Below are 27,556 nucleotides of genomic sequence, written 5' to 3'. Positions count from 1 at the left end.
TAGATTTCAGAAGCTTTTATTACCTCTTACACAGATTTATGGAAGGTCACACTCTAGAACAAATGCTCCATACCGATACTTTCTATATTCACCATACACAGTATGATTTAGTGTTCCCGCAGCACCTAATCGCTGCCTTACTAATTTCCCATCGTTTTTTAAGCAAATATTAACCATATAAATGCCAGAGATGCGATCAACACAGCCCATGACATCGCCATTCTCCATGATCGGTGCGGACGTACGGCAGGCGTGTTATAAAGTAATTCACCTTGCACGCATGACCTTACAGTAGGAACCGGCTCCTAGTCTGCTGTTGGGCCTCCTCCACACAAGGCGGAATCGCTGCGGGCGTTCCAACAAGGAATACCTTCAGCAAGTCTGCAAGACTTCTGCAGTGCGTAAGCCATGCCTAAATGGCGCAGGTTTGGTTTTGGTTTTACTTGCGGAGGTCAACTCCTGTGTTTTATGGGTTGATTCTTCAGCACGTGGGCTTGTGCTCAGAATTCAGAGTTTGTACAAAATACTACAGATTCGTTGCAGAAAATATCCGCGCCACATGAAGGCCATTGTTTAAATCCCCTCCGCGTGGCTTGTACGGCGATCCCGCTAGTAGAAATTCTGCAGCGGCTCCTGCCTGTTTGAAGGCGACCTTGGGGCTCATTCACACGGCGTATTCTTCATCAGTCTTCTGTGAGCCAAAACCAGAAGTGGAACCAACAGAAAGGAGAATGGAGAGATTGGCGCTTCTTTCGGATTTTGGACCCGCTGCTAGTTTTGCTAGCAAAATACTCCGGAAGAATACGCCGTATGAAGAAGCCCTCGGTGTATTTACATGGGCGAGTTTCGCACGTGATTTCTGCGAGCTGCACAGAAGTTGCACCTGAAAAGAACCCATTGATTTCACTAGGTTATTTTACATGAGTTTCACGCGCGCCGATAGTGTGAGAATGAAGAATCGCAGCATCTACTATTTTTGGGTGATTCTGTTCAAGAACCGCCCATTATTTTCTATGGGAGCCAAAAAAAAAAAAAGACCACATCGCACTCGTATGTAAAATGCGATTTTCTATTTTCCCTAGTGGAATAACATTGCGTGAAAAGCGCAAGTACAGCAATGCGATGAGATGCGTGATTCTGACAAAACACATCTCAAACGGGTGTAAAATCGCAGTTTACGAGTGCATTAGCGGTCTGAGTTTCACGGCCCCGTATCGCACTCGCCCGTGTAAATACAGTCATCTAATTTTTGGAGACATATTCTTATATGCAGTATATAGATGTGCAGCTTATATACAGAACTGTTAGGTGCGCTGGCCGTTATTTCACACTGATGTGTCCGTTGGATCCCATTAAGTACAACAGTTTTGTGTCAGCCGCCATTTGTAGAGTCAAGAAGTAATTCCTTTCTGACTGGCGGTGGCGGCGGCGTTGTGGCAGTTTTTGCCTTTTTCACTGTGTCCATTTTCAAACATATCAACTATGTGACGACTGCAGCAAAAATACGTAGGGGGCAGTCTTTAAAGGGTTAAAGTCAATGGTGGCCGTTAGGATCAACTATGTTTCCAATTTTATCCGTTAAAACTGGTTAATTGGAAACAGAGACCATATGACACGTGAGCCGCAGCCTGTCAGATTACACGTATGGTACAGATCGCAGCCGCGTGCAGGCTAGAAGGGTTGGTATATCCTCCGCGCAGACTTTTATGCCCGTATTCGCCGGTCTCGCCCTTCATACAGTTTATAATGGCAGAACTGAGTCGTTGTTCGTTCACGTCTTTCAGTGGTCCTCACTCTGCATTTACGGACATTCGTATTCCACGGTCGCAGGCCCGCGCACGAGGTTAAAATATCCAGCAAGAGCGCCCAGGTCAATGGATAGAGATCGCTGTCTCCGCAGCAGCTCAGACTCCTCGCTCGTGTACAAAGAAGAATCTGTAGAGCAAAAACAAGTGTCAAAAGTAAGTGAACCCTTAAAACAACCAACAAAAGAAGACCATAACTGGAGAAAAATCACATAAATACGTTCAGCTGTGTGTCTCACAGCGCACATAAATCGTGCGTGAAAATCGCCTGCACCCAAAATGTGATCAAAGGAAACCGGAAAGACACCCTAGTGGTCTGCAATGTAAGAATACAGTGAACCCCCCATATCTAAGCTTCCAATAGCCCTACAGGAAGGACATGCGTTGGGATACTGGAGCGGACGCATCTAACCGGAGTTTTTAGGAAATACACTGACTGCCCCATTATTAGAGCCCCTGCCTCTATATCAGAGCCCCCCACTCTCTTACAACTGGCGCTTCTGTGTATGGTTATTCCCCCATGACCCCGCAGTGCAGCATTAAATCACGTGACAAGTTTTCCGTGGATCAGTTTCAGTGTGAATCCACATTAGATGGGAAAATCCAGCGATTGGAGCGAGTTCCAACAAGGCCGGTCATCGGTGCTAGACTAGCCGGGGTCTCACTGCCAACCGTGGTGGGTTCTCATGTAACGGTGGGGAGAGTATACAGAGAATGGCACAATAGAGGAAAACATCCAGCGAAAGGGGATCCTGTGGACGGAAACAACTCATCACTGAAAGGGGTCGGAGGAGGATGTCAGGAATCGTTCTGACCAACAGCCTGCACAGTCAGCTGAATACAACGCTGGAGCTCCAACTAACGAGTCCGAACGCACAACTCGCCGTTCCTCCGCACAGATGGCTATAACAGCGGATAACCAGTTCCAGCGCCATTGTGTCTAAGAGAAACAGAAAGACTCCAGCGGGCAAAAGAGCACAAAACTTGTATCACTGAGCAGCGGAAAAACATCCCCCGGTCAGATGGGTCCAGATTTCTGTTGCTGATGGGAGGTCAGAATTTGGCTCAAGCAGCATGAATCGCTGACCCCTTCCTTTCAGTCGGTCAGAACATTTCAGCACCGCCATCTAATCTGCAGCGACTTCAAGAAGCTTCCTGTCCGCAGGGGCCGATATTCCTGCAGAACCATTTCATCACTGAGTGGGATCTACGCTATGATGAATCGCTGCGGTTCTGAAGGTAAGAAGGTCCAATGCTACTAGATGGGGGGGTAATAAAGGGGCCGTCAGTGTGAAATAGGTCTTGGTTTTGCACAATGTCATAAGGATAAAGCCCGCAGATACATTTCTCTTCTACAGCGGATACTATTGTTCTTTACTCTCTGCAGCACTTCCAGTAATGATACATGTTAGCAGTTGATAGAGGAAGTTCTGCTCACAAGTTCCTTTTTTAGTTGATGCAAAATCCACTTCGGGGAGAAGTTCTGCATTTATATTATAAAGACAAATAAAAAGTGGAAAATCCAGTTTCGGGCGGAGAGGTCACGGATGAGTCTGCAGGGCACATGCTATTATATATAAGACACAAGTGCTGTCATGGACCTCTGTGTTAGTAGAAGTCACGGGTGGTACCGGCTGCAGAGCAGGAGAGTTTAGAGCTTCTTGGGGGTTGGGATTCGCCCTCCTGCAGAATATTCAGCACCAAAATCCGCACTGCCAATGTGTGAACTTGAGAGTGGAGTTGAAAATGTCAGAGTTCTGCCTGTAATTCCGCATCAAAATCTACAATGAGACGGTAGATTTTGGTGTAGAATTCCAGGCCGACGTATTACACAGCGCTGCTGCAGAGTATTACACAGCGCTGCTGCAGAGTATTACACAATGCTGCTGCAGAGTATTCCGCCCCGTGTGAAGGCACGCTGCAGCTGATTGCAGTAATGTGCTGCAGTTTACAGTCGCCACAATGACCTCCCGCATTATACTGGCCTGATCATTGCGGGGCTCTGTGGCGAACTTACGGGAAGGCAAACATTTCGCACACGGGTTCTTCTGTTTTTATTTTTGCACTTGCTCCACTCGGCTTCTGAAGCGCGTGTCACAGCACATTCCAATCCGTGGAACTGGAAAGACTGGAAAGACCAACCGTTGAGATGTTCAGACACCGACGCACAGCAGGGAGTGCAGGAGAAGCTAGTAACTCTTTACCTGTGATGTTCTCAGGCAGCTCCAGCTCCTTTTTCATGATTTTTTGCCTTTCGAGTAAAGCCGTGTCCAGGCTCTGGCAGCGAGGCTGCTCCTCGGGGGGCGGATTCAGCGCCTCGTGCTTCAGGAGCTCCGCTGCAGTCGGTCGCTGGTTTGGATTCTTATCCAGAATTGAAACCAAGAATTCTCTCATGACGGGACTGCAGTCTTCAGCGATGTCCTCCAACGGAGGAGCCTGTTTGTGTATCTGTCAGGAAACAACAAGTAGAAATGGCATTCAGCCTCCGCGATCCCACGGCTTTTAAGAGCTTCCACATTTCTACAGAAGTAACCTGATTTAAAGGGAACCTGTCATCAAGCTTTTACCTTGCCGTCCATGATAAATCACTAACGGCGCTGCTGATGGGATTTCCTCATCACTATCTGCGTCTGTAATCCGGCACGCTTCCGGCAAGTTTTCCTGCGCTGTATTCTAATGAGCAGAAAAGAGTCAGATTTTCCCCTCAGCGCAGCGCCGGCCGCCCATGGCCTTGACTGGCATGCATACAACTTTCCCTTCTTGGCTGGAATGTGGTGCAGGCGCTGTAGCAAATCCACCCTGCGCGCCTCAGCTCTGCTCTACTAGCTGCAACTGCAGCGGAGTACTGCGCATGCGCCTTGAGGATCGTTACTCTCACTGCGTCTGAGGTCAGATGACTGTAAAAAGTAACGATCCTCAAGGTGCATGCGCAGTACACCGCTGATGTCTCACCATGTCAGGGAGAGCTGAGGTGCGCGGGGAGGGTCCGCTACGGCGCCTGCGCGGGATTACAGAGAAGAGAAACCAGTCTGTATACCAAGAACAGGGGAAAATCTGACTCTTCAACTCAATAGAATACACAATAGGAAAACTTCAAGGGTAGATAGTAAAAGTATTACTACAAAACCAGATAGTGATAAGGAAATCTCATCAGCAGCCCGATAAAGGCTTATCACGGATTGGATTGTAAACACTTGATAACACGTTCCCTTAAACATTGCAAACATAAAATTCTCTAATGTGATTTGGTTTTCTTTGATGCTCCTTTAAAGAGTCGATGTCATTTATATTGATTTTTTAATGTACAGAACAGGCAATTCTAAGCATTTAGCAGTATGTTTTATTAGCTTATTACGTACACGTTTCCTTAAAAACCCCTCTACTGCTATACAGATAGGTGAAGACGTCGCTAGGAAGTTGCTAGGAAAATCCGTATCCATCTAGCAGCAGTAGAGGGCGCTGCAGCTGTGTACGCCGTTCTCACTAGTGCAGCCACAGCTGTTGCCATTATAACACGGTATTAAACAAATGTTCTTTTTCTGTTTGATCAATTTCTAACCCTTTTACTCCGCTGTCCCCTGCTCTGCCCACCACGCTGGTGTTATAATTCACCACGGGTCTTGGCAGCTCTGTCCCCGGTGGCGCACTGTGAAGGAGAAGCCGTTCTATGCTGCAGATGGCTTCTCCTCTTTACAGTGAGCTCACTCTCCGCTGGACCTGATGCAGGGTCAGTGCTGCGGGTTGTGACATACAGTACTGTACACCTGATGCCGGGAGACACAGCCGTTGGGTACAGAGCTGCCGAGACCAACATAGAAGAATAACGTGTGGGGACAGAGTAAGGGATAATGGTTAAAAATATAAATCCAACATTCATTAATACAGTGTTATAATAGTACAAGCTGTGCCTGCAGCTATTCTATGGAGACCAGTGCAGGCACAGCTGAGCGCCCTCTACTGTTATGCAGCTAGGTGAATAGGGAATTCTTTTGCAACTTCCAGCAAAGTCTTCAACGAGCTGCATAGCAAAAAAAGGCGTTCTCAAAGAAAAATGTACAGAATAGGATAATAAAACGGGGATCAGAGTCAATCTGCAAGAGCAAGATGAACGGCACCAGTTGTTGTACACCATCCGAGATACTTCCCCTGAGAGGGAGGAAGTTGCTTGCAATTCTCATGGAGTTCCAGTAAATGCAGCTCTGTGGTTTGGTATGTGCTCCTGTCTCGCTCTCCTTGTTCCTGCACCTTATATACTTTTGGGCAGTTACATACAAACACCAAAACTAAACAAAAGTATCAATAGAAAACTGATATTAAGATCTTCTGTCCCCACAATACAGTATTAGGACTCAGAAGCAGAGAGACGCTCATAATGATAGACCAAGATTTACACCAGATTGTAGCCCCCCCTATAACGGTGTGTGAGGGAGAGATCAAAGCAGGAAAAAAAGGGGCAATATCCGACTATTACGTTAACCCTTTCCAATCCAATTTGTATCCTGGTTTTCCTAGTGGGTTCACTCTTTTTCTGCCATTATACAACGGCGCTATCTGCTGGCTAAAGCCAGTACTGCATGCGGTGACACGTTGGATAGGCTCAGACAGCAGAAAGGCAGGCAATATACAGTAAGAGAACCTCGGCGGACGTCTTCAAGCATCAGAGCTGTAAAGCCTTAAATCATAAAGTCTTCAGAGGTCAGACAGTGGATTGGAAAGGGTTAATAGCTAAATTATGGTATACATTGCAGCAGATAATCTCTACTCTAGTTGGTCTGATATACGTTCGTCTGTTTGAGCCCTAGTACTTTAAGATTATACAAATCAAGTTTAGTTTTAGAAGCTCCCGTCCTGTCTGTGAAGGGCTTTAATTCTTTGGATTGTGTCTGCCTTTGTGATGGGTGATTGCATTGTTTGGGTAATGATATGTTCTATGTATATTATATGTGTAATAATTAATGGGTTATTGTGTTCAAAGATCTAATTTCAATAAAAATTGTCTGATTAAAAAAAAAAAGGATTAACATTTGAGTATTATCAAACTGTAAAGAGTAAACGTAGTGATATAACTGTTTTACTAAACTTCCCATTAGAATAAAATGTAGCAAGAAGCAAAGGAGGAACTTACAATGTACAGGTAGGAGGGGTACGCTGCCCGGGGGTATCGCTTCACCCAGGGCGGATGCCCTGTCTGCATGTGAATGATCGTAGCGCCCATGCTATAGATATCCGCTTTAGTCGAATGTCCTCTGCAGAGAACGACTTCCGGACTCATGTAAATCTGCAAGAAAAGAAATGAAAACTATTGAATGGTGGGAGCTGCCTGAGCTTTTGGTCTTTTTGGTCCAGCTGAAGGTGCTATTCCATTGTGCTGGCTTCCTGGTTTCTGACTGACTATACCTGACTTGGCTGCATTCGCCACTCCTGACCTCGGCTTGCTGTGTTGCCTATTCTCTTGTCCGCCCGACTCCTGGCCTATTGTACAGTACTGAACCATGTGCATGCAGTGGATCATATTTTCAGTTTTTCCCACCAGGATACCCTTGAGCACCTCCAAGAGTGTCTCTAACTACTATTGCTTTGCTATTTGAAGCATGGGGTGTTTCCATACCTCTGGAAGGTGCTTAAGCATTAGGACACAACATGTGTGGTGGGCCAGAGTTAATGGGGTCCCCTCCAGCATTTATGAATGCTTTCTGTATGTCTCTTGTCAGTGTCTTGCTTGTGGAATCCATCAGGTATATGTGTATTGGATAGTTGCAGGCATTAATTAGTTAATGTCTGGGTCATGTCTGGAAAATGTATTGTTTTGTCTAGTGTAGTATAAAAGGATGGTCACGTGATGTGGGAGGGAGTTGAGGTTCCCAATCTGGTTGACTGGTCAGACAGTTCTGTTCTGTCCGCCCATCTGAGTCTGTCGGACTGCAGTGGTCCAGGCTAGAGAGAGAGAGAGAAAGAGACAGTGTAGGACTCAGTCAGCCTAAGTGTGAGAACCCAAAGTGGAGCATAGAAGAGTCCGAGAGGTGGTCCGTTGTTCCTGCCTGGGCCTAGCCTTAGCCTCCATCTCTAACAGGAGAGAATGTACCCGGACTATGAGAAATGCATGGAAACTGCATGAGTCCGGAGAGAGAGAGAAAGCGCTGGTATGCGAGAGAAGAGTGAGTGATCGGCAGGTAAGAGAAAGAGAGTTACCAGGAAAGTTATTGCCTACAGATAACTGGGACTGTAGAGATACAAATGCCGTGTGAATCTTCCCTGCATCATCATTGTAAGAACTGTTGGACTCTTGTTATTGATACTTGTTAAGTAAACAAGCAAAACCGAACATTTCTGGTTCCTGGACGTTACATCGCAGGAGTCCACCACAGAGGACGGAACATTGGCGTCACGAGTGACAAATTGGACTACAGATAACCATGGTTACTGTCCCTGTGATCTCCCCCAGCAGTAACGAGGTAGGGTCCCGAGATACCCTTAGAGAGGAGATGGTAGAGCCTCGTGACAAGGTTAACATCTCTACCCCACTGTCTCCTCGGCTGAGGGCCTGCTCTTCGGACGCTGTACATGCAAGCTACCTGTAGCCGCCATTAGAGAGAGTCTGTGAATCTCAAACTCCTGCATAACTCAAGAGGGGCTCCACCTACTTTGTGGATTCACAGAGGGGGTATTATAATAGTACAAAATGGCTTTTTTGCAGTTTTCAGTTCTGTTGCGTGTTATAATAGTTGTCTAAACTGGGCTAAACAAAACAGAGAAAGTAGGAGAGCCGATCCCTGGAGCCATCAGCGGGCCCCGGAGCCGTCAGCGGGCCCCGGAGCCGTCAGCTGCAGCAGGCAATCCTTCCTTCCTGCTTTGCATAATCTGGTCTACCATCCATCAGGAGTAGAGCTGAATGGCCCTTGTGTGTTCTGCACCACCGGCCAGGGCTACTTACCTCAGTTCCCCGCAGGTCTTTTGGGTGGTAGACATCACCAGTCATCTGAATGCTGAGGCCAAAATCCACCAGGACGGCTTTTGTGGACATGAATACGATGTTGCTGGCTGGAAGGGAGGAGAGGACAGTCATATATTATATTGCACTTCTGATATTAGCATTAGTGAGAATGTGCCGCCTCTCCTGTCCGGTCTTTCTTACTAAACACTTCAGCAGCTTTTCTTACAGTTCTGCATTGTGTTGTTCCTCTGTTATTCCTCCTGGAAACTTATGAATGAATTGACAACAGAGCATTACCAATTTGGGGTGTGTCCCTACAGAGTCAACACTGATTGGACAATGTCAGATTGGGCAGAGACACACTCCCCCCCCCCCTTCCCCACCCCCGCCATCCTTTTCTGGTGACACTCAGCTGTCAATTTATTCCCTAAATTTCCTAGAGGAATAACAGAGGAACAGCACAATGCAGAGTTTTAAGGAAAGGTGTTCCAGAACTAACTGACTCAGCGTGACCGTAATAAGAGTATTGATGAGTAACGACTACGTCAATGCAAAGCTTTTCACGACCGTATGGTAGATCAGATCACACACATATACATTGCAGATGCGGTCTATCCAGCTTCAGTAAGACAAGGTTATTCCTTGTGCAACCGTAAGTTATACAGTCTTTTAATATACTTTTTGTATGCATTCCTTTATAAGATCTCTGCTTGCAGTCATCCAATAGGAACTTACGTTTTATGTCGTGGTGGATGACGTTTTTAGAGTGAAGGAAATCCAGACCCTTCAAAATATGTTTTGTGACCCAGATAATCTCGAATTCCCGCAGCGGCCCGCAGCTCTCCAGCTTTTCCAGCACGGATCCGCCCTCTCCGGCCTCCATGTAGAGCTGGACCATGTTCTCCGATAAGATGACCCCATATAACTCTGCAATGTTCTCGTGCTGAAACTGAACCTGAAACTCCACGTCTGCAGGCTTGAACTGCTCCACCGGGATCTGTGGGGAGTGAAGAGAGGCGTGACTACAGAGGTAACATGTAACCGGCCCGTTAATGCCCAACGTTATCCTTATTGTATCGCTGCAGCTGTACGACCATTTTTTTTTAAAATTTGGCTGATTTTTTTCTAATTGTCACAATCTATATTTTTTTTTAAATCTTAAAATCTTTTAGTTCTCACACTATAGGACTAATTATAGTCTGACACTTGGATTACACTGAGAGGAGACACCTATATATAGATAGCAGGATCCAGCATTCAGAATAGTCACAGCTCACCTCCTCCCCTCCCTGTACAAACAGGATTACACTGAGGAGACACCTATATATAGATAACACAGGATCCACCATTCACAATAGTAACAGCTCCCCTCCTCCCCTCCCTGTACAGGCAGGATTATACTGAGGAGACATCTATATATAGATAACACAGGATCCACCATTCACAATAGTCACAGCTCCCCTCCTCCCCTCCCTGTACAGACAGGATTACACTGAGAGGAGACACCTATGCATAGATAACACAAGAGCCACCATTCACAATAGTCACAGCTCACCCCCTCCCCTCCCTGTACAGACAGGATTACACTAAGAGGAGACACCTATATATAGGTAGCACAGGACCCACCATTGACAATAGGTGATGTCACAACATGTACTATGAGGGGTGATGAGGTGTGCTGGTTGTAGGAGCCCCTCCAATCAGAAAGCGATGGCACATCCCAGAGACATGACGTCATCTTCCATGATGGGAAAACCCCTTTAAAAAGTATTTCCCTCTAAAATCCCATTTGTAGGAAGTCTTTTCATATTTGTTTGTGCCGTTACCAAGTTTTCCTGTTTCTTCTGCTGGCAGAGGAATATGGCACTATCTGCCCCAGAGCGCCCGGCTGTTCTGTGCCATTTACTATGTAGCAAAGTTTAACACGACTGTATTAACTTTCTGCAGCAACTTATTGTTCTCGTTTCTTAAAAGGGTTTTTTTCAGGGAAATCCTACAGCTAATGTATCCTCAGGTAGGTCATCAAGAGGTGGCGGCCTATCAGCTTATCGGGTGACTGCTATCATTGCTGCTAGACCCTGGGGTATTGCATGGAAGCTGCCACTTTGACCCCACTCTAGTGGCCAGCACTTGTAACTGCAGGTGCAGCTGTCACTGATTTTAATGGGACCCCAGCCTGCAGTTACAAGTGCTGGCCTCTTTACAAGGGTCAGAGCTGTTGCCTCCACTCCGTACCCCAGTGTGTACTGGCAATGGCAGTGGATGCCCAATCGCAAGCGGTGGACCACAGCCAATCATCTATTAATGAACTACCCTGAGGATTCCTATATAAGGGGGAAGGGGCAGTGACCCAATTATAATGGTTCCTACGTTTTGCCAGGTCCTGGTGTTAGCAATGTTCTGTTCAAGAGCTGCACCTTTAAAGGGGGTTTGGTTTTGGTGAGCACGTGCCGCAGACGGGGCCTGGAGCTTGAGGAAGTGGTGGAAGAGCATTGTGAGGCCGGATCAGAGAGATAGCGTTGGGACTTAGGAAAAGAGAGAGTCCCTGCTGCTGAGAGTACTTTCCCTTTAGTAGAAAGACTCTGCAGTACTAGTCCCTTCTGCACCCACTATAACTACCGCCCTTCCTGACAGTCCCAGGAGCTGGGTGACAACTACTGACGGCCATCACCCCTGCGCCCCTGGAGATTAGTGTCCCGTGCAGCGAGAAGCCAACCGTGTTCAGAATGTCTTTCTTGTCTGGATCTGCGTGCGTCACGGGAGAGAGAACATGTTGTAACGCACGGACTTCCTTGTGCCGCAAGCAACAGGAAAGTTCTTTATCTTAATCACACAAAAGAAATGCGCGCGTCGTCTCCACGGAGCGGCTGATAGGAGCCGATGTCACGGCTGAACAGACTTATTGTGTAATTATAGTAACTAACATTGTATCAGTCTAAAAATAGAACAGCAATAACAAAGTGTCCAGATGGCGCTCGCACAAGGAGCGCCGCGTGTTTTCTGGAAGATCTGGATCTCTTTACCTTGGAATGAAAGGTTTGCTACCCGTGGCCGCAGCGCCGGCGCCACCGCTCAGAGGATGGCTGAGAATGGAGCATTTATATCTGTATTGGAGTTCAAGGTGAAGCGATTGTTCCAAATGCAATGGCATGTGCCCCCGTGTGCCGACAATCCCAAAAACTATCTTGCCGTGTGTAATTGTGAGTGAGTGAGTGAAGGTGACAGTTGGAGTGGGGGGGGGGGGTCACACTCATTGTCACGAGGGCCCCATTATGGTTGTCTTAGGGCTATGATTGCAGCCTTAGGGCTTATTCCCAATACTGTAGATGCAACTACAATCGCCGACACGGAGCGTAGTTGCGCCTGAACGAGGGGAATCCCTTCCACTTCACCGGCAGTTCAAACTCCGCGCCAGAGAGCGGAAGTTGAAAATTACCAGCAGAAGACAGCGGCCGCCCGATCTCCCCTGCATGTAGTTTTACTGCAGCGCGGGTTCTATCTCTTCCCGGGCGCACAAATCACGGCTGGGAAAAGAGGTGGTGAAAACGGAACCGTTGACATCCCAGAGAGATTAGTGGTTTCTTTTAATCCCGTTATTGTCCCGGCAGTATAAGGGGACAGACCCGCGTTCATCTAAACCGCCATTATTGCATATTTATGCAGGAGAAATTTTTTTTGTGCATATGAAAAATGCAGCAAATATACGTGCAAAAATGCAAGATGGTCCAAATACGCAGAAAACATGAGCAGCTTCAGCCTGAAAATCTGTGCGTATTTCACAGATCAAAACTGCATCTGCCTGTGTGAATGAGCCCTAAATGTACCAACTCTCTAACATGGCTGTGGCGCTCTCGGCAGTAGGATGGGTCGCTGGGGTGCGGCTAGGGCTAGCAGAGCTGTCAACGTCTGGGAGCTGCTGAGCAGAGTGGTGTGGAGGTGCGCCGGAGCTCAGAATCCAAGATGGCAGCCGCATCCTGTGCTCCCACCGCCACCTCTGCCAAACACTAACTGCGGAAGGTGGAGAGCCGGTCCTTCCAGGCTGATTAAAGTGATCTCCGCAATCTCACTGTATGTGTGTCTATATAAGAATTGCGCCATATATATAAATCAATACGTAATATAATAAAGTTCCCCCCTCTCCGTCTACCCCAGAACAAGAACGGAAGTCCTGCCCTCAAGCAGTTAGACCCCCGGACCGCTCCGCAGACCACCTGAGCTTTAGTTAGTTTAGATCTTTTTCCTGTTTCTTGTCTGACTTGTGCGCATCTTAGAGTCCGAGAAACACGGCGCGTCAAAAATAAAGTACAAGGTGACGACGCAAAGCAGCCAGGATTACCGGATGTGCAGAAACTTATAGTGTGACACACGGCAGATGTCTAATACTTGGCACAAACAGGCCTGGTCCAGAAGGGGTTAATAGACGACTGTAGAACGTACCAGCTTACACGCCATCCTCTTCCTCGTCTCGATATCTTGCGCCAGATGAACTTTACCAAACGCACCTCTGGGGATGAAGTCAGAGCCGATGCTTTTGTAGGTCATCTTCCACGGAAACAGTAACACGTCCGCGTCGGTCCGGTAGCGCCCGCCTCGTATCGTAAGCATCTGGGAGCAGGAAGAAGAAGGAAACGTGAAGCACAAGAGAAACGGCCGTTCCACTGAAATCAGGGGGAGAGCTTCGCCATCTGGAACGGATTAATGGCTTTTCCATTCATTTCAATGGGGAAACCATCGATCGTTATAAAATGCTCGAAATGTCAATTAGTGCCTGATCAGGGCGAGCGGTCTGCTTTTCCCAGCGTTGTACTCAGGGTGAGGGCGAGTTCACACGGGCGTCAGTTTAACGCTAAGTTAGCCGCACTAAAAAATTGCGACTGAGCCACAAATCGAATGACTTGGTCGCGGCTAATCTTCGGGATTATATCATCTATTCAGATGGCTGGCTGCAGTGAAATAACGACGCAACCCTGACTCCTCCTCCTCCCTTGTTTCCAACTTTCATAGAAGCTCGCTGTGTATTTCAGCAAGCCTATCTTTAAGGCGCCGTATAAAAAATGCAACCAAAAACGGTCGCTTATGTCCTGTTTTTCTCTGCGCAATTTTTTTTTACGTGGCCACAAATCGTTTGTCTGAATATATTGGAATCCAATACTTCGCATGGATTGGACACGTATTTTGGGCGATTGTTTAAGCTGCTATATACCTGCGTCATCTGAATAAGCCCTCAGAGTGCGATATCGGTCCGCGTTACTTGCCCATGTGAATGCACCCCTCTACCTGCCTCGCCATTGTTCCCCCACCGCGCATCCAGCGGACTATGTCTGCGCTCACGTAGAATAAGAGAACTAGTCCTCTCTTACTGCACACGTATGTCCTCCGCTGGGTGCATTCAGTGGCGGCTTTGCAGTGCACAGCGAAGGAACGGTGGCGAGGCAAGTATAAGGCATGACCAGACTCAGAGCGTCAGCTCCTACGGTTCTGTGGCTGCAGTCTACGGGCCTCCCTTCAGCTGACAGTATCGTCGTCAGGCTTTTCTTCCATGATGTCTCTGCCATTTGCGTAAAGAGGCAGCAGGGAGGGGAGCGGCGAACCGTCCGCCTGGAATGTCAGGTGGGGCGGACCGAGAATGTAGCTGGGGGCAAACAACACCGGCAGCGACGAGACATGTCGACAGACTTTGGTTGCGCAGCTACAGTCACACAACATAATAATCCGCAGTTGTCGTGTTCGTGCGTCCGCGTTACGTAACGCTTCGATAATTCCACGACGGATGGAAAACGTTATTTGCATGAGAAGTTTTGATTAAAATCCGCTACATCAGCTACCTTGTTTACACACATAGATCACCTATGATTTAACCCTGCGTGCTCCCGCTGGAATGTAAAAGATATTTCAGATTAACCCCCGATGATCTGGATTGTAGCACGAATAGCGCAATCCTGGATGGGGCTATTAGCTAAGAATGTGCAGATCTGATGCTGGTTAACATTTCAGTCGTATATTCTTGGGGCAGGACCCCCATATTGTGGGGGAAGCCCCTACCCCACCACACACTTCTATGGACGAGAGGAGCTGCTCCGTCACAGTGTGCCACCTTCATAACACCTGATATGAGTGTTTATGATTTTCCTGAAATCCATGAAGGTTGCGTCGGTTGCGATTCTGCCATCATTTAAGTATATCGGCACCTTCTAATTCCCTCTGGTGTTCCGTGACGTCGTACAAGGAGTAACGCGGCGCCGTCTTACCTTGTTTAATATGATTCCGCATTCCTGCTGCAGGCATTTCTGTAAATGCTTCGTGACGTCCGACACTTGATTGGCGAAGCTGAGTAACTCCTTCGTAGTTCCGTATTTGACTGACGACAGCAGAGAAGCTTCTTGGCCGCTGAGGAACAGCGAGTCAGTCCTCTCCTCATTACTATAAGCCTCCTGGCCACGTGTGACCGAGTTCTTCCCCCCCGCGCTCACTTCCCCGTCTCGGTAGAGGTTTTCCATTATAGTTACCAAATCGGTAACATTTAAGTAAGTGAGAAGTAGCTCGGCGTCATCCTTCTGGTCGCTGTTGGTGCTCATGAAGTCCATTATGGCACTGCTCTCCAAAGCAACACCTGAAAAACGATTGACATGAGGAAAGGTCATAAATACCCATCAGAGCCAAAAACAAGCACATTATTGTTTAAAGGGCTTGTCGGGTGGTAAACTATTGATGGTCTATTCCCAGGACTCCTGCTCATCAGCTGTTTGCCAGGCCAGTGTGCTCATGCACTGAGCTGATTTCTGCAGGAAGCAGACAGCTCCATTTCCACTGCAGTGGTCAGGCTTGGTATTGCAGGCCATTTGCTTCAATGGGAACTTTGCCTGTAATATAGTGGGAACGGAGTTATCTGTTTCCTATAGAAATCAGCCCAGTGCATGAGCACACCGGCCTGGTGAACAGCTGATCAGTAGGGTCCCTGGGTGGCAGACCCCTGATGAAATACTATTGATGGCTTATCCTGTGGATCGGCAATCTATAGTTTTACAAGTAGAAAACCCCTTTAATTCAGGTGGTAGTTGTAACACACAAGACTCAATGTAGCTGCAAGGACTTTAAATTCAGATCATTCGGATCCTTCTCCAAAGACTTCTCCCACTACTGACATTTATTTCCCATTCACAGAATAGGGGATGTGTCTGAACACTGAGGATCTGCCAGCTGAGTGATGCCAACATTTACGCGGCACCCCGAGTTCGTCATGTGAATATAGCGGCAAAATGCAAGATCATCGCTCCATTCACATCTATAGGACGAAAGAGATTACTAAGTACATTGATCTCCCTCTATTGCTGCAGGCATTGAAATCAATGGAAGCAATGCTTGTAGTACCGAACTGGACCACTGCGATGTTGACAGCACTATCTACTTCCAGCACTGTCCCTACCGGCAAAGGGCCTGGTGATCAGCTGATTGGCAGGGATCCCAAGCGGTGAATCCACGCTGATCTACCATTGATGAGGTATCCTAATGATAGGTCATCATCAGTAAAGTACTTATCAGGCCTTGCTTACTCCATTGGCACCCTCAACCGTTCACATTGATTAGCACTCACAGTCTGTCTGACCGCTCGTATGTATTTATGTGCATTCAGTGGACTCACAAAACCAATGCGCATGCGTTGGGGAGAGGTTAAAATGTCAAATATGCAAAGAACCTTACCCCCCAACTAGTTGACAAACAGTATCTCGGCCCATGGAGATGCTCCTAACAATTCGTTCACAGTTGCAAAATTAAACAACAATCGCTTTCTGTGAAGCACACAAATAACAGTCGTTTATACACTTTAGCGACTATTTCGAGTGACTATTCAGACGATAGTTGTCTGTGTCCCTTTCAGGCACCAGGGTCCGGGTGGGTCCGTGACCCTCTATAGCAATAGGAGTTTCCAGGTCCCTTTCAGGCACCAGGGTCTGGGTGGGTCCGTGGCCTTCTATAGCTATAGGAGTTTCCAGGTCCCTTTCAGGCACCAGGGTCTGGGTGGGTCCGTGGCCTTCTATAGCTATAGGAGTTTCCAGGTCTCTTTCAGGCACCAGGGTCTGGGTGGGTCCGTGACCCTCTATAGCTATAGGAGTTTCCAGGTCTCTTTCAGGCACCAGGGTCTGGGTGGGTCCGTGGCCTTCTATAGCTATAGGAGTTTCCAGGTCTCTTTCAGGCACCAGGGTCTGGGTGGGTCCGTGACCCTCTATAGCTATAGGAGTTTCCAGGTCTCTTTCAGGCACCAGGGTCTGGGTGGGTCCGTGGTCTTCTATAGCTATAGGAGTTTCCAGGTCCCTTTCAGGCACCAGGGTCCGGGTGGGACCACGACCCCCTATAGCCGTAGTATAAACTCTTCACGTCCAGCAATTTTCTGATGTTGTGCTTTCCTAATAGCCAGATAAAACATTCCACATACATATCTGTTATGTAATCATCCACATATCTTCTGGTAGCGGTCACAGCTCAGAGACACGGAGACACACATGTCACTCAGAACGGGCCCTACCCAATAACATGGGATGTAATCAGCTTCCTGTTATGGATGGCATGTTATAAACAGATGTGACCCGGCTGCGAGCTCCTTTTATAGCTTCCTCTCTTATTTGCATTTCTAGAACCAACATACAGTGAACCTTGTATGACCGATGAGCGAAGGACGAAAATACCAACGCAATACAAGTTTGTTTAATCCAATGGTCGTCAGCCTGCGGCCCCGTGTGTGTCGTAAAACATTGACTCCCAGCATAACCCAATAGCTAACCCTTCCCAGTGTGCCTAAAAATCTGCAAATGGTGACAAGAATATACAATCTTGTTGCCATTTGCCCTAAAGCCGAGCTGTTAATATTAAAATACGGTTACTAAAAATTTGAATTTGGCTCCTAAGTTTTCAATTTCAAAGCCAGTGACTACTAAGTAATTTTTAAAGTCTGGTAGGTACAGGCTGCCTAGAGCATGCTGGGAGTTGTAGTTCCACAGTATCTGGAAAGCCACAGGATGTCGGCCATTGAATCCTATCATGCTACTTCATCTAGTTATGTAATCTGAATTCCTTCAAACTAAATCACAACTGAAAGCTAAGAATAGCCGATGACCAAAGATTTGGCCTCGGCGAGAGACAATAAGACAATTTCTGGCCAAAAAAAGACGAAGAAGAAAAACATTATACTGCAAATCCAAATAAGGAAAAACAGCGCCGAGAACTACCAGAAGCGAACTAACAGGAGACGAGGTTCCCAGCAGTCAGCAGTTTGACTGGAAAATCCCCTCCGGTCACAAGGCCCCCCGCATTCACACAGATTTATGCCTTCCCGCAAATAAGATCCGGAGTCAAAGACCTGAACCAGTAAGACGAGCGGATATATCAGCGATAGAATCTTCTGTACACTGAAGAGCAGCAAAGTATCCAACCTGTTATCACTATGGGTTATCTTACATGCCGATCCCTTCCTGCTCTTTAACACACATCCTGCCCTCATTAGCGGATGACAGTGACATCTAGGTCAGTAGGTGGTCTGTGGTCGCCAGGACCTACCAGTAATCGCAGTCATGAGTTCCCCCCATCCATCCCTCTAACCACGTTCTTAGTAAACATGTTTATTTCTCTCTACTGCGTAACGTCAATCAGTACAAGCTGAGAGCGGTCTGCGGAAAAAACGTACAAATGGCAATCGCGGAAATACTGCATATGTGTTGGACCCTAAAGAAAACTGCCTTGGAGTTAAAGAGAATGTATCATCTGTGTTTCTTACCACTTAAAACCAGATAGGAAAACATTTTCCATTTTCTAATCTGTCTTTATTTTCTGATTGTAGATTTTTATAATTCTATTTCCTATACAGGGCTATGGGGGCGCCATCTTGTCTGTCAGGGATATCTTTACTGCAGGCACATGGACCAAAGGAACTTGTACAATGCAAAGGTACATTGACTTCTATGGGAAAGTGTTGTGCGCATGCTCGGTGACGTGTGCAGGGACGGGGAGGAGGTGAGCTGTAACATTAACTATTGTGAATGGTGGACCCTGTGTTATCTATATATAGGTGTCTCCTCTCAGTGTTATCCTGTCTGTACAGGGAGGGGAGGAGGTGAGCTGTGACTATTGTGAATGGTGGACCCTGTGTTATCTATATATAGGTGTCTCCTCTCAGTGTAATCCTGTCTGTACAGGGAGGGGAAGAGGTGAGCTGTGACTTTTGTGAATGGTGGCTTCTGTGGTATATTATATACATATATATATATATATATATATATATATGGGAGGAGGTGAGGTGTGACTATTGTGAATGGTGGGTCCTGTGTTATCTATATACAGGTGTCTCCTCTCAGTGTAATCCTGTCTGTCTGGGGAGGAGGGGAGGTGTGACTATGGTGAATGGTGGGTCCGGTGTTATCTATATACACATCACCTCTCAGTGTAATCCTGCCTGTGATGATAATGAGATGACAGCTGAGAAGTTTCCACTACAGAACAGGAAGTGTTAGACTATTATTAGTCCTAGTGGTCAATGTGCAGGGAGGGAAGGAGGTGAGCTGTGACATCACTTTTTGTGAATGGGGAGTCCTCTGTTATACAGCTATCACTTAACCCCATAGCTGGGAGCTCCATCAAACACTAGAGATTGGGTCCCAAGCCCCCTCTTCCTCCTCACTGTATGATCACCGTCACACATGCATCCTGCCGCTCCACACAATGTCTATGCGGCTGTAGAAAGCAAATAAATATTCTCTGAGGAAAAACCCCCTTTAAACATGAAATGCGACCACCATGGCTATGAGGGCAGCATAGATGGTAACACTATCAGGGTTTAAACAAGCAAAAGTCCAAAAAAACTCAGTCAATGTAAGTGAAACTGCACAATGCCACTCCTCCGGAGACCCTCTAATTTTATGGTTTGGGTCTGAATGGGCGCACAAAGATCATAGTTTCTCCCCTCCGTGATCCCACAAAGGACCAAAAGACCCGAGGTCTCCTGTGTGATAAGGGATAACAATACATACAAACTGTGATACTCCCAAAACGTCCTCCCCCAGATGGACACCAAGAATGGAAGGAAGTTTAACTCCGAGCTTCTTCCTGACTAAGAACATTTGCAGACAAAGTACCTCCCGAAGAAAGCAGATACTGTAGAGGAAGAGTCCCTGACGGTCACTCAGCTTTGTGTCACTTCTTAAACCTTCCGAGCATTGAGGAAGAAGTCGTTACATCTAAGATTAGACCTTGTGACTTGGCCCAAAAATATTTCCATAGGAGGCTGCCTGCAACCAGAGGCATAACTTGTAGCTGTGGAGCAAAATCTGTAACAGACGGACCCTCACCTATAAAGCTTTATTCATAGTACTGATCTACTCATATGGGGAAGAGAGACCTTATATGCCCCCTAAGGCTCCAGGGCCCAGATGTGACCGTATCCTCTGCACTTACTATAGTCGCGCCCTGGCCTGCAGCCGTAATTTACTGCACGACCGTAACACTATCGGTCACAGGAGTTTAAAAGATGACTTTCTGCGTCACCGTTTCTGTTATAACTGGATACTATAAGTTGGATCTGCTGCCTGACAGCCACCAAAGGTGTAACTAGAAGCTGTTGGGCCCCAGTGCAAATGTAGAGGCCTAGAGTTAACAGGGCCCCTCCACAATGTATGAATGCATTTGTCTCGTGCCTAGGTGTTGTCATTGTCTTTTATGTTGTATGAATATGGTGTGTATTGCATAGCTGCAAGCACTGAATGGGTTAACTGTCTGTTATGTGACATGTCTGGAAAATGTATCTTGTTGTCTGTCACGTGATCATGCTATTTATATGTGATTGCAAGGAGTTGTGCAAGGGTCTTCTGTCTTCTGTTCTGGTTTTGTAAGGGAGAGGAGAATCTGGAGGTCTGCAAGTGAGCCACACAGACACCTTCAGTTCTATGTGGGCTGGAATGGAAGAGGCTGAAAGGTTCCCTGGGCCTGCCTTAGGCTGCCTGTCCACAGCCGAGGTGGAATATCGCAAGCAATATTCCGCCGCGGGGGAGCAGGAGGGAGAAAGGACACGTTTCTGTGGTGAGCCTAACTGATAGGCTCACCGCAGAGAATCGCGGCAAATCGCAGCATGCCGTAATTGAATCCCACGAGCAGAGAATCGCTATGATTCTCTGCTCATGGACGTCGGGCTGTGTAGTTAGTCTATGCAAAGCGTTCACTGCGTTATCCGCAGCCGGATTATCGCCGCGGATAATGCAGTGACATATCGCACATAGATAGGAGGCCTTACCAAGGAGATGCCAGTGGTGTCCTTAACCACTGAGGAGAAGAGAGAGAGTGGAACCGCCATGCAGCGTGAAGTGCCACCCTGCCAAATGTGACCGGTAGAGAGCTGGCGACAGTGAAGGAGTTTGCACCGGGAACAGAACTTTTCAGATAACTTGGACTGTGGATTCTTCTGATATCTTGTGATTTCCTCCCTGTCGCACCGCTTTGTGATTTTGCACCATTTTCCTGCTGGCGTGAGTTCATACAATTGTTGGACTGTAAATATTTGTTCAAGTAAACGTCTTTCCTTTAAACGTTTCCCTGTGTGTGGTCTACTTATTTCAACCTTCTGGATTCGTCGCAGAGGAAGGAACGGTGGCGTCACGAGTGACAGACTTTACGGTGAACCGCCACTAAGACTGGCTGTCCACGGGCGTTGCGAAGTCCCGCCGCAGATCTCCGCTGCGGGAGCCGCCGCCCAGGAGCAGGAGCCGCTGCTGAATCACTGCCGGTCAGCCCTATCTGATAGATAGGCTGGCCGCGGCGAATTGATTCGCAATGATTCTCCGCTCGTGGACAGGGGGTGGCGCTTTCCATAGCAATGCTATGGAAAGCGTCGGCCGGCGTGATTCGTAAACTGCTGGCGGATACACGTCCGTAGACAGAGGGCCTTAAGTGTTTTCCCATGTGAAAGTTCCCCCAGCAGTAACTTGGATGGGTCCCGTGCTATCCTCAAGGGAGGAGATGGTAGAGCCCCATGACAAGGCCCAACTCCACCTCGCTATCTCCTCGCCTGTGGGCCCGCTCCTTAGACGCTGCACAAAGTCTTAAGAGGGCCCCTTCATGTATAGTACTGGTCTCAAATCTTATTGGGCGTCCAAGATTCCAGGCTCCAGCGTGTCCACACCCTCTGCACCCGCTATAGTTACCACCATGCTTTGCCAAGTTTCCTTACCAATAAGAACCTCCCTCTGATCAGCTACACTCAGAAGCTGAGCTGGTGTTGTGCAAACCAGACGCCCCCTTTCAGATGTAAACGAGTCAGAACTTTCTAAACTATCACATTAAAAACAGTAAAAGATAATAAATGAAATAAATAGCGACTAGTTATTCAGAATTGGAAGCGGTTTTTATGTTTTTTTTACTTCCCTTTTTACAATGATGCCTTTTTATGCATTTTTTTGCAAAAACCCATTGAACACCATTAAAACACGAACTATTCACATCATGATGCAGAAAATGCTACTGACCAAAAACACCCCAAAAACGCCACAAATCAGATAGTCGTATAATCCTACATAGACCAATGATCTCCAACCAGCTCTACAGCTGTGGTGAAACTACAACACCCAGCATACCCTCACAGCTGGCGGCAGGTTGCAAGTCACTGCTAAAGATTAATAGACATTGAGCAGCCAAGTCTTTATGTGAACCACCCCAAACCCGCTCGAACTTCTAGGGCATCAGCGTCTTCACTAACCTGTGAATGACATAGGGGACAATACCCACATCATTGAAGGGATAGGGGCTAAGCTACAGAGAAGAATTTGAGGAAACTGGCATGGCTGGGTCCGCCCACTGGACCTTTTGGATGTAATTAGCATAAGGGGTGGGATTTTTAAACAGTTAATTTCAAAAGATGTGTAGGGATAATGATGGATACAAGTTTGGAATGCCATTTTCCTGACCTGAAATATGCTGCTGATGGTTTACAAGGAGAATTTCTGGTGACAGGTTCCCTTTAATTAGGACTTGTCACCAACTATTAGCATCATTAAAGGGCCATTGCGGTGAAAATGCACTTTTCCATGCCTGCTCCGCTCACCTTATTGCCTGTCACACTCTGGAGGTCTCCTCTGTACATTACAGCCATTTCCCTACTGTGAAGCGCCCTGTCTGATGCTTATGAGACACCATCTGGATGGTGAGATTTTTATACTTTCAATGACTCCCATGATGCATCAGCACAGCATTAGCTGAGACTATATCATTTCTGCCTGCTCATTTTAAATACAGTAACCTCCTATATTCACCTAAATAAGCTACAGCCCCTAAGTATACAATGAGGAGGGTGAGCTATGATCTCCTCTATTATACCTGTGTGATCAGTAACTGACAGGTTTGTCTGTGTCCCTTTGTAGGCAGTTTCGGTTGTAGGATCAATGCGTCACACAGACTGAGAATCTGACTAGAAACTGAACACATAACCCCAAGTAGATCTGAGCCGGTCAGAACTGAGGAGGAGGAGGCCGGGAGACTCAGATAGAAAGAAATAACTAACCGAGGTAACAGCAGCCGACATATATACTGGGGGATAACTACATAGTGAATGAAAAACAAAACCATCAGAGTGGCCCTTTAACTACGTTATAAGCTCACATGGCAGATTTCGAGGAGTCCACGGATGTCGTTTTTATCAACTTCCATGAGTGACAACATGGGAAGAGGAAGCCAAGTGAGTATAAAAACTACCTCCCTGGACTCCTCAGGTCCTGCCCCATGAGTACCATAACTTCATAGGTGGTGACATGTTCCCTTTAACCGCTGTGTGTGACCCCAGCCCAAAACCGCACCGTTATATCATCTGAAGTCAATAGTAATGGTCAAAAATTACAAGCCGTGCCCGTATTATACTGCAGAAACACACATTACTCATCTGGACGTCGAGGGGGAAGTCCCACACTGAAGGGAAAAACAAGTCCCGTTCTTCCCCTCGCCGGCCGCTCACAAGTTACTGAGGTCTCATAGAACAATCAATAAAAAAGCTGAATATTGCACTTGTTTCCACCATCTGAGAACATGAGCGGTTTGTGACATGACGTCACTGGAATGTATTTGTTCTGCTGTTACTATTGACCAGTAAGCAGAGAAGAGAAGAGCGGGATGTACGGTATTATACGGTATTATGTGTGATTCATCATACCTGGAAGACAATGCAAGCCAGGAATCCCAGAGATGGCGCGGTCCATCTATAGACCCGTACGGGGGGCTTCAACGCAACGAAGCCAAATAGGATTAGACTTAATAACACACTAGAGAAATGTCATGTAGCCTACAAACATAATACTGTGATGGGGCCCAGAATAGCGCCCCCCGCAGAGGCACCAAGAGCGTATACAGAGATTACTGGGAACATGACGCCCACCAGAGATTTTACATTAACCTCCCGTGATCCGGCTGCTCACTGCAATCAGATACGTCCAAGTTTAGGTTGCAACAATGTTGCAGCTTATTCCTTAATAATTGCACATTTAAGCGAAAATCGCACATGCAGTTTTCGATGCCGTTTGAGTTGCAGTTTTTTGAGTCATAGTTGGGAGTGGATTCAGAAAGGTATAGAAAATATGAAGGAAGGCCGAACGCTTCTGCTGCCCGCTGGGTCCACTTCTGGCTTGGCTCAAAAAACTGCATGTGTGATTCCACCCTAAAGTGAATGTTAGCAGTCATGTTGGTCCTCCATACTGTCTTCCATGTAGAGAACACGTCATGTAGCTTCCAGAAGCTCCGAATACCTCTACCATACATAAAAATCTCATACATGTAGCAGAGCTGACATTTTCAATTGGTAAGCTGCATTATCAATGGTTTTACATAGGACTGCAGATGAACTTACCACCTCATCCTAACTACAAGCTGTTGTAATGCGCAAAAGAAGCAGTTCAATGGCAAATTCAGCTCTGCAGCAACATTCCTACAGTTCTGTTACAGCTATACAGAATTAGCTCTGCTACATCAGCAGTATCTAAGGCAGGGGTGCACAACCTGCAGCCCAGGATGCCATTCTGTGTAGCCCCCCAATGCATACACACCTGTCACTGCTCACATGTCATTTCCATGTCAGGAGCAGCACACAACATGGGACCGAGGTTGTGGAAGCACTAGTTCACTACGGCTCTGTTCACATCTATCCTGAGGCCTCCATTGATAGCCTCCAGCGTAGATCCAGCATGGAATGACAGATGAAAAAAATCGTGCATGCCAGACTTTTTCGTCCAGTACAAATGCCAAGCAGGTGCCAGAACTGGACAGACCCCGTTATGGTCAATGGGGTCCATTCGGTACAGCTCGGTTCTGTTAGGAGACAGATCCGTTCATTTAGAGTATTCCGTTTTCCTGCTCCCATAACAGATTCCCTAGCACAGATGTGAAGTTAGCCTATGTTGGCAAGAAAATGGGGACCCCTTTTCAGCACCCTAGAAAAAAAGTATATGAGTTGGACGGAGGCCATTGTGCAGCTTGGGTTGTTATTTTTACAACTCCAGAGCTACGAGTATTCGTGGTCCAGAATGGTGGGGGGGGGGGGGGGGGGGAAGGGGACCCTCATTCTCCTGATAGGTGGGATTCAGTGGAATCCACATCTATCAGACACATATGGGGGACATTTTTGATTCTTCTAAGTTTCATTGTGGCCCATGGGAGGGTTCAGTCTGACTATGTGGACCAATGAAGGTTGTGCCCCCTGATCTATGGTGATGACCACCGGCCCGGAGATCAGAATGTCCACTATTTGGTTTAGGGCTCCCTCACAGCTCTCAGAATTTTTACACACTTGTAGAAAAACACCAGGAATTTTTCTAAACTGCGTTTTTATTTCGTATCATTTTGTATCATCACTTCTTTTGGTGGTTTTAAGTCATAAAAAGAGGTTTGTGGGAAAAACAGCAGCACAAGTTCCACACCCGGAGCACGCGGCGGGCGTTTATCAGCAGGGGAATTTTTCTTGCCATTTTTCTGGCAACTTCGGTTTCCTTTCTCCAGTGACAAAATGATCAAGTCTTGTACAATGTTGCTACATTTGTTTCATCTTTAACTCTCTTTATAAACATGTGCTCAACCTGCACATGAGATTGCAACAACTAGTGCGACAATTCTTATGGGACCTTTCAGAGAGGACAGAATTAGTCCACACGGACCTTTGCGTCTCATTCGATAAGGTGACATGGCTCAGAGAGAAAGGGGGCGTGGCTTAAAATGCGACAATGTGCACCAAACCAAAGAAGCCAAATAATAGATAGTATAAAGTTAGACAAAAGTGCCTATCACACGCCACATTTATGACATGGCGTGAGCCACTATGACAAATTGGGTGCATTTTCAGACTGTCTCATCTGTGCAGCTCTGGACAAGGAAATCACATGATATCTGTGCGCTGCTGTTGCGGCTCCTTATGCACAATTTTACTTAGTGCGACCCAATGCATTTGTATAGGCTGCAAAGTTGCACACGGGGTGCAACAGTGTTGCATGCAGTGCTGTTACTTCCTGGGAAATACCAGATGACCGAACAGAGACTAATGCACTCTGTTTTAGCCAATGGGGTCTGTTTGGCGCTGCTCGGTTCCATCTTAACACCGAGGCGTTCAGCCAGTTCTTTCACTTTTTCGACTCCTAGAATGGAGCAGAGAAATGAAAATGCTGATGTGAACAAAGCCTGAAAGTGAAGAACTCGCCACAAGCTGGCATGCGAGAAAAGTGGGAGACACGAGAAAACGACAACTGGTGAGAAACAAGTGAGACACGAGCAGAGTGGATGCTGATCCCTGGATCTCAAAGCTTGCAATCTAATACAGACGTCCGGGTTGTTCAGCGCCCTCATTGCATAGTCCATATAAGAATGTCCACGGAGCGCCGCTTACCTTTGCACTCCATATGGGCCAGCATGGCGAGGTCGATACAAGTCACTTGCAGTCCATTCTCGGTCCAGGACTCGCCATGTACGCAGCTCCCATGTTCTGCGCTGAGGCTGCAGCTCAATGCTGGAAAGTCCAGGCAGGAAGTTTTTCTCAAGCGGTAGGCAGAGCTGTCAGGAAATGATGAGAGCGAAACAGAAGGAGATTTTAACCCTTGCAGCACCTCTGAGAGACATGAAGAAGATCTTTACTCACCGGCGACAAACTAAAAAGTGATCTCAGGCGTTAGGGCCACCCAGAGGAAATCCCCCATCATGAGAAACACCCCGGGGTGGGCGCGGAGTATTTGCATATTTGGAATGCTGTAATGAAAGGAAACTAGCTTTAGATAAAAGCTATTTGTTTCCAATGAGCGTATGATATCACGGTAATAATGAATGGCGCTGTGACCCGATCCTGCGCTACGTGACTGAATCGTCGTTTTCTTCTTTCTTTATAAACAGGATTAGGGCAGCGGGCAGTTTTAGCTGCTGGGAAAATAATTCTATTCTCTTGGCGCTGTATCTAGTAAATAAGTGGTTAACCCCGAGCGCAGCGGGTCTACCGAGATAACACCCATCAGTTCCAGGACGTTTGTGCTGTCCGAGTAACAAAAAAGACCAAACTGGGACAGCACACCGCCCCCAAATCAGTCAACACGCACCGCAGTGGTTACAATGACAAATACCGGCGCTATGTGAACGCGATCTGCGGAAGAGACTCACCCATACAAGTCAACGGAGATATGGAAAATAGACTGCTACATGGAAAGTCTATTTTCATTGTTTGCTATCTGTATTAACCCTTTCCAATCCACTGTCTGACATCTTCAGACATTCTAATTGAAGGCTGTTCAGCTGCAATGTCAGAAGACATCCGGCGGGGTATTCTTACTGTATATTA

At 47.0% G+C, this 27,556-nt stretch overlaps 1 protein-coding gene across 1 annotated transcript; it reads right to left on the bottom strand.

The window, feature by feature from the left end:
- On the bottom strand, positions 1–27,038 carry MAP3K8 (mitogen-activated protein kinase kinase kinase 8). Its single transcript, XM_066585475.1, has 8 exons — positions 26,621–27,038; positions 14,985–15,346; positions 13,174–13,341; positions 9,472–9,733; positions 8,737–8,843; positions 6,931–7,083; positions 4,010–4,253; positions 1–1,935 (listed from the first exon to the last, which is right to left on the bottom strand). Exons 1-8 carry the CDS (start codon positions 26,643–26,645, stop codon positions 1,802–1,804), a joined length of 1,455 nt encoding a protein of 484 aa, XP_066441572.1. The 5' UTR covers positions 26,646–27,038; the 3' UTR covers positions 1–1,801.
- Between the last annotated feature and the right edge of the window lie 518 nt (positions 27,039–27,556).

The sequence above is a fragment of the Eleutherodactylus coqui genome, chromosome 12, assembly GCF_035609145.1.
Source record: "Eleutherodactylus coqui strain aEleCoq1 chromosome 12, aEleCoq1.hap1, whole genome shotgun sequence".
In the NCBI taxonomy this organism is placed as follows: Eukaryota; Metazoa; Chordata; class Amphibia; order Anura; family Eleutherodactylidae; genus Eleutherodactylus; species Eleutherodactylus coqui.
The sequence above is the reverse complement of the archived record's forward strand: the minus strand, read 5'-3'. Positions and strand labels throughout refer to the sequence as shown.

Coding starts and splice junctions, on each gene's coding strand:
- MAP3K8 (XM_066585475.1), bottom strand. CDS start 26,645: ATGCTGGCCCATATGGAGTGCAAAG. Junction 9,734..13,173: donor AGAGGATGGCGTGTAAGCTG/GTACGTTCTACA, acceptor CACTCCCCACAG/ATCCCGGTGGAGCAGTTCAA. Junction 8,844..9,471: donor CATCCACCACGACATAAAAC/GTAAGTTCCTAT, acceptor CCTCCCTTCCAG/CCAGCAACATCGTATTCATG.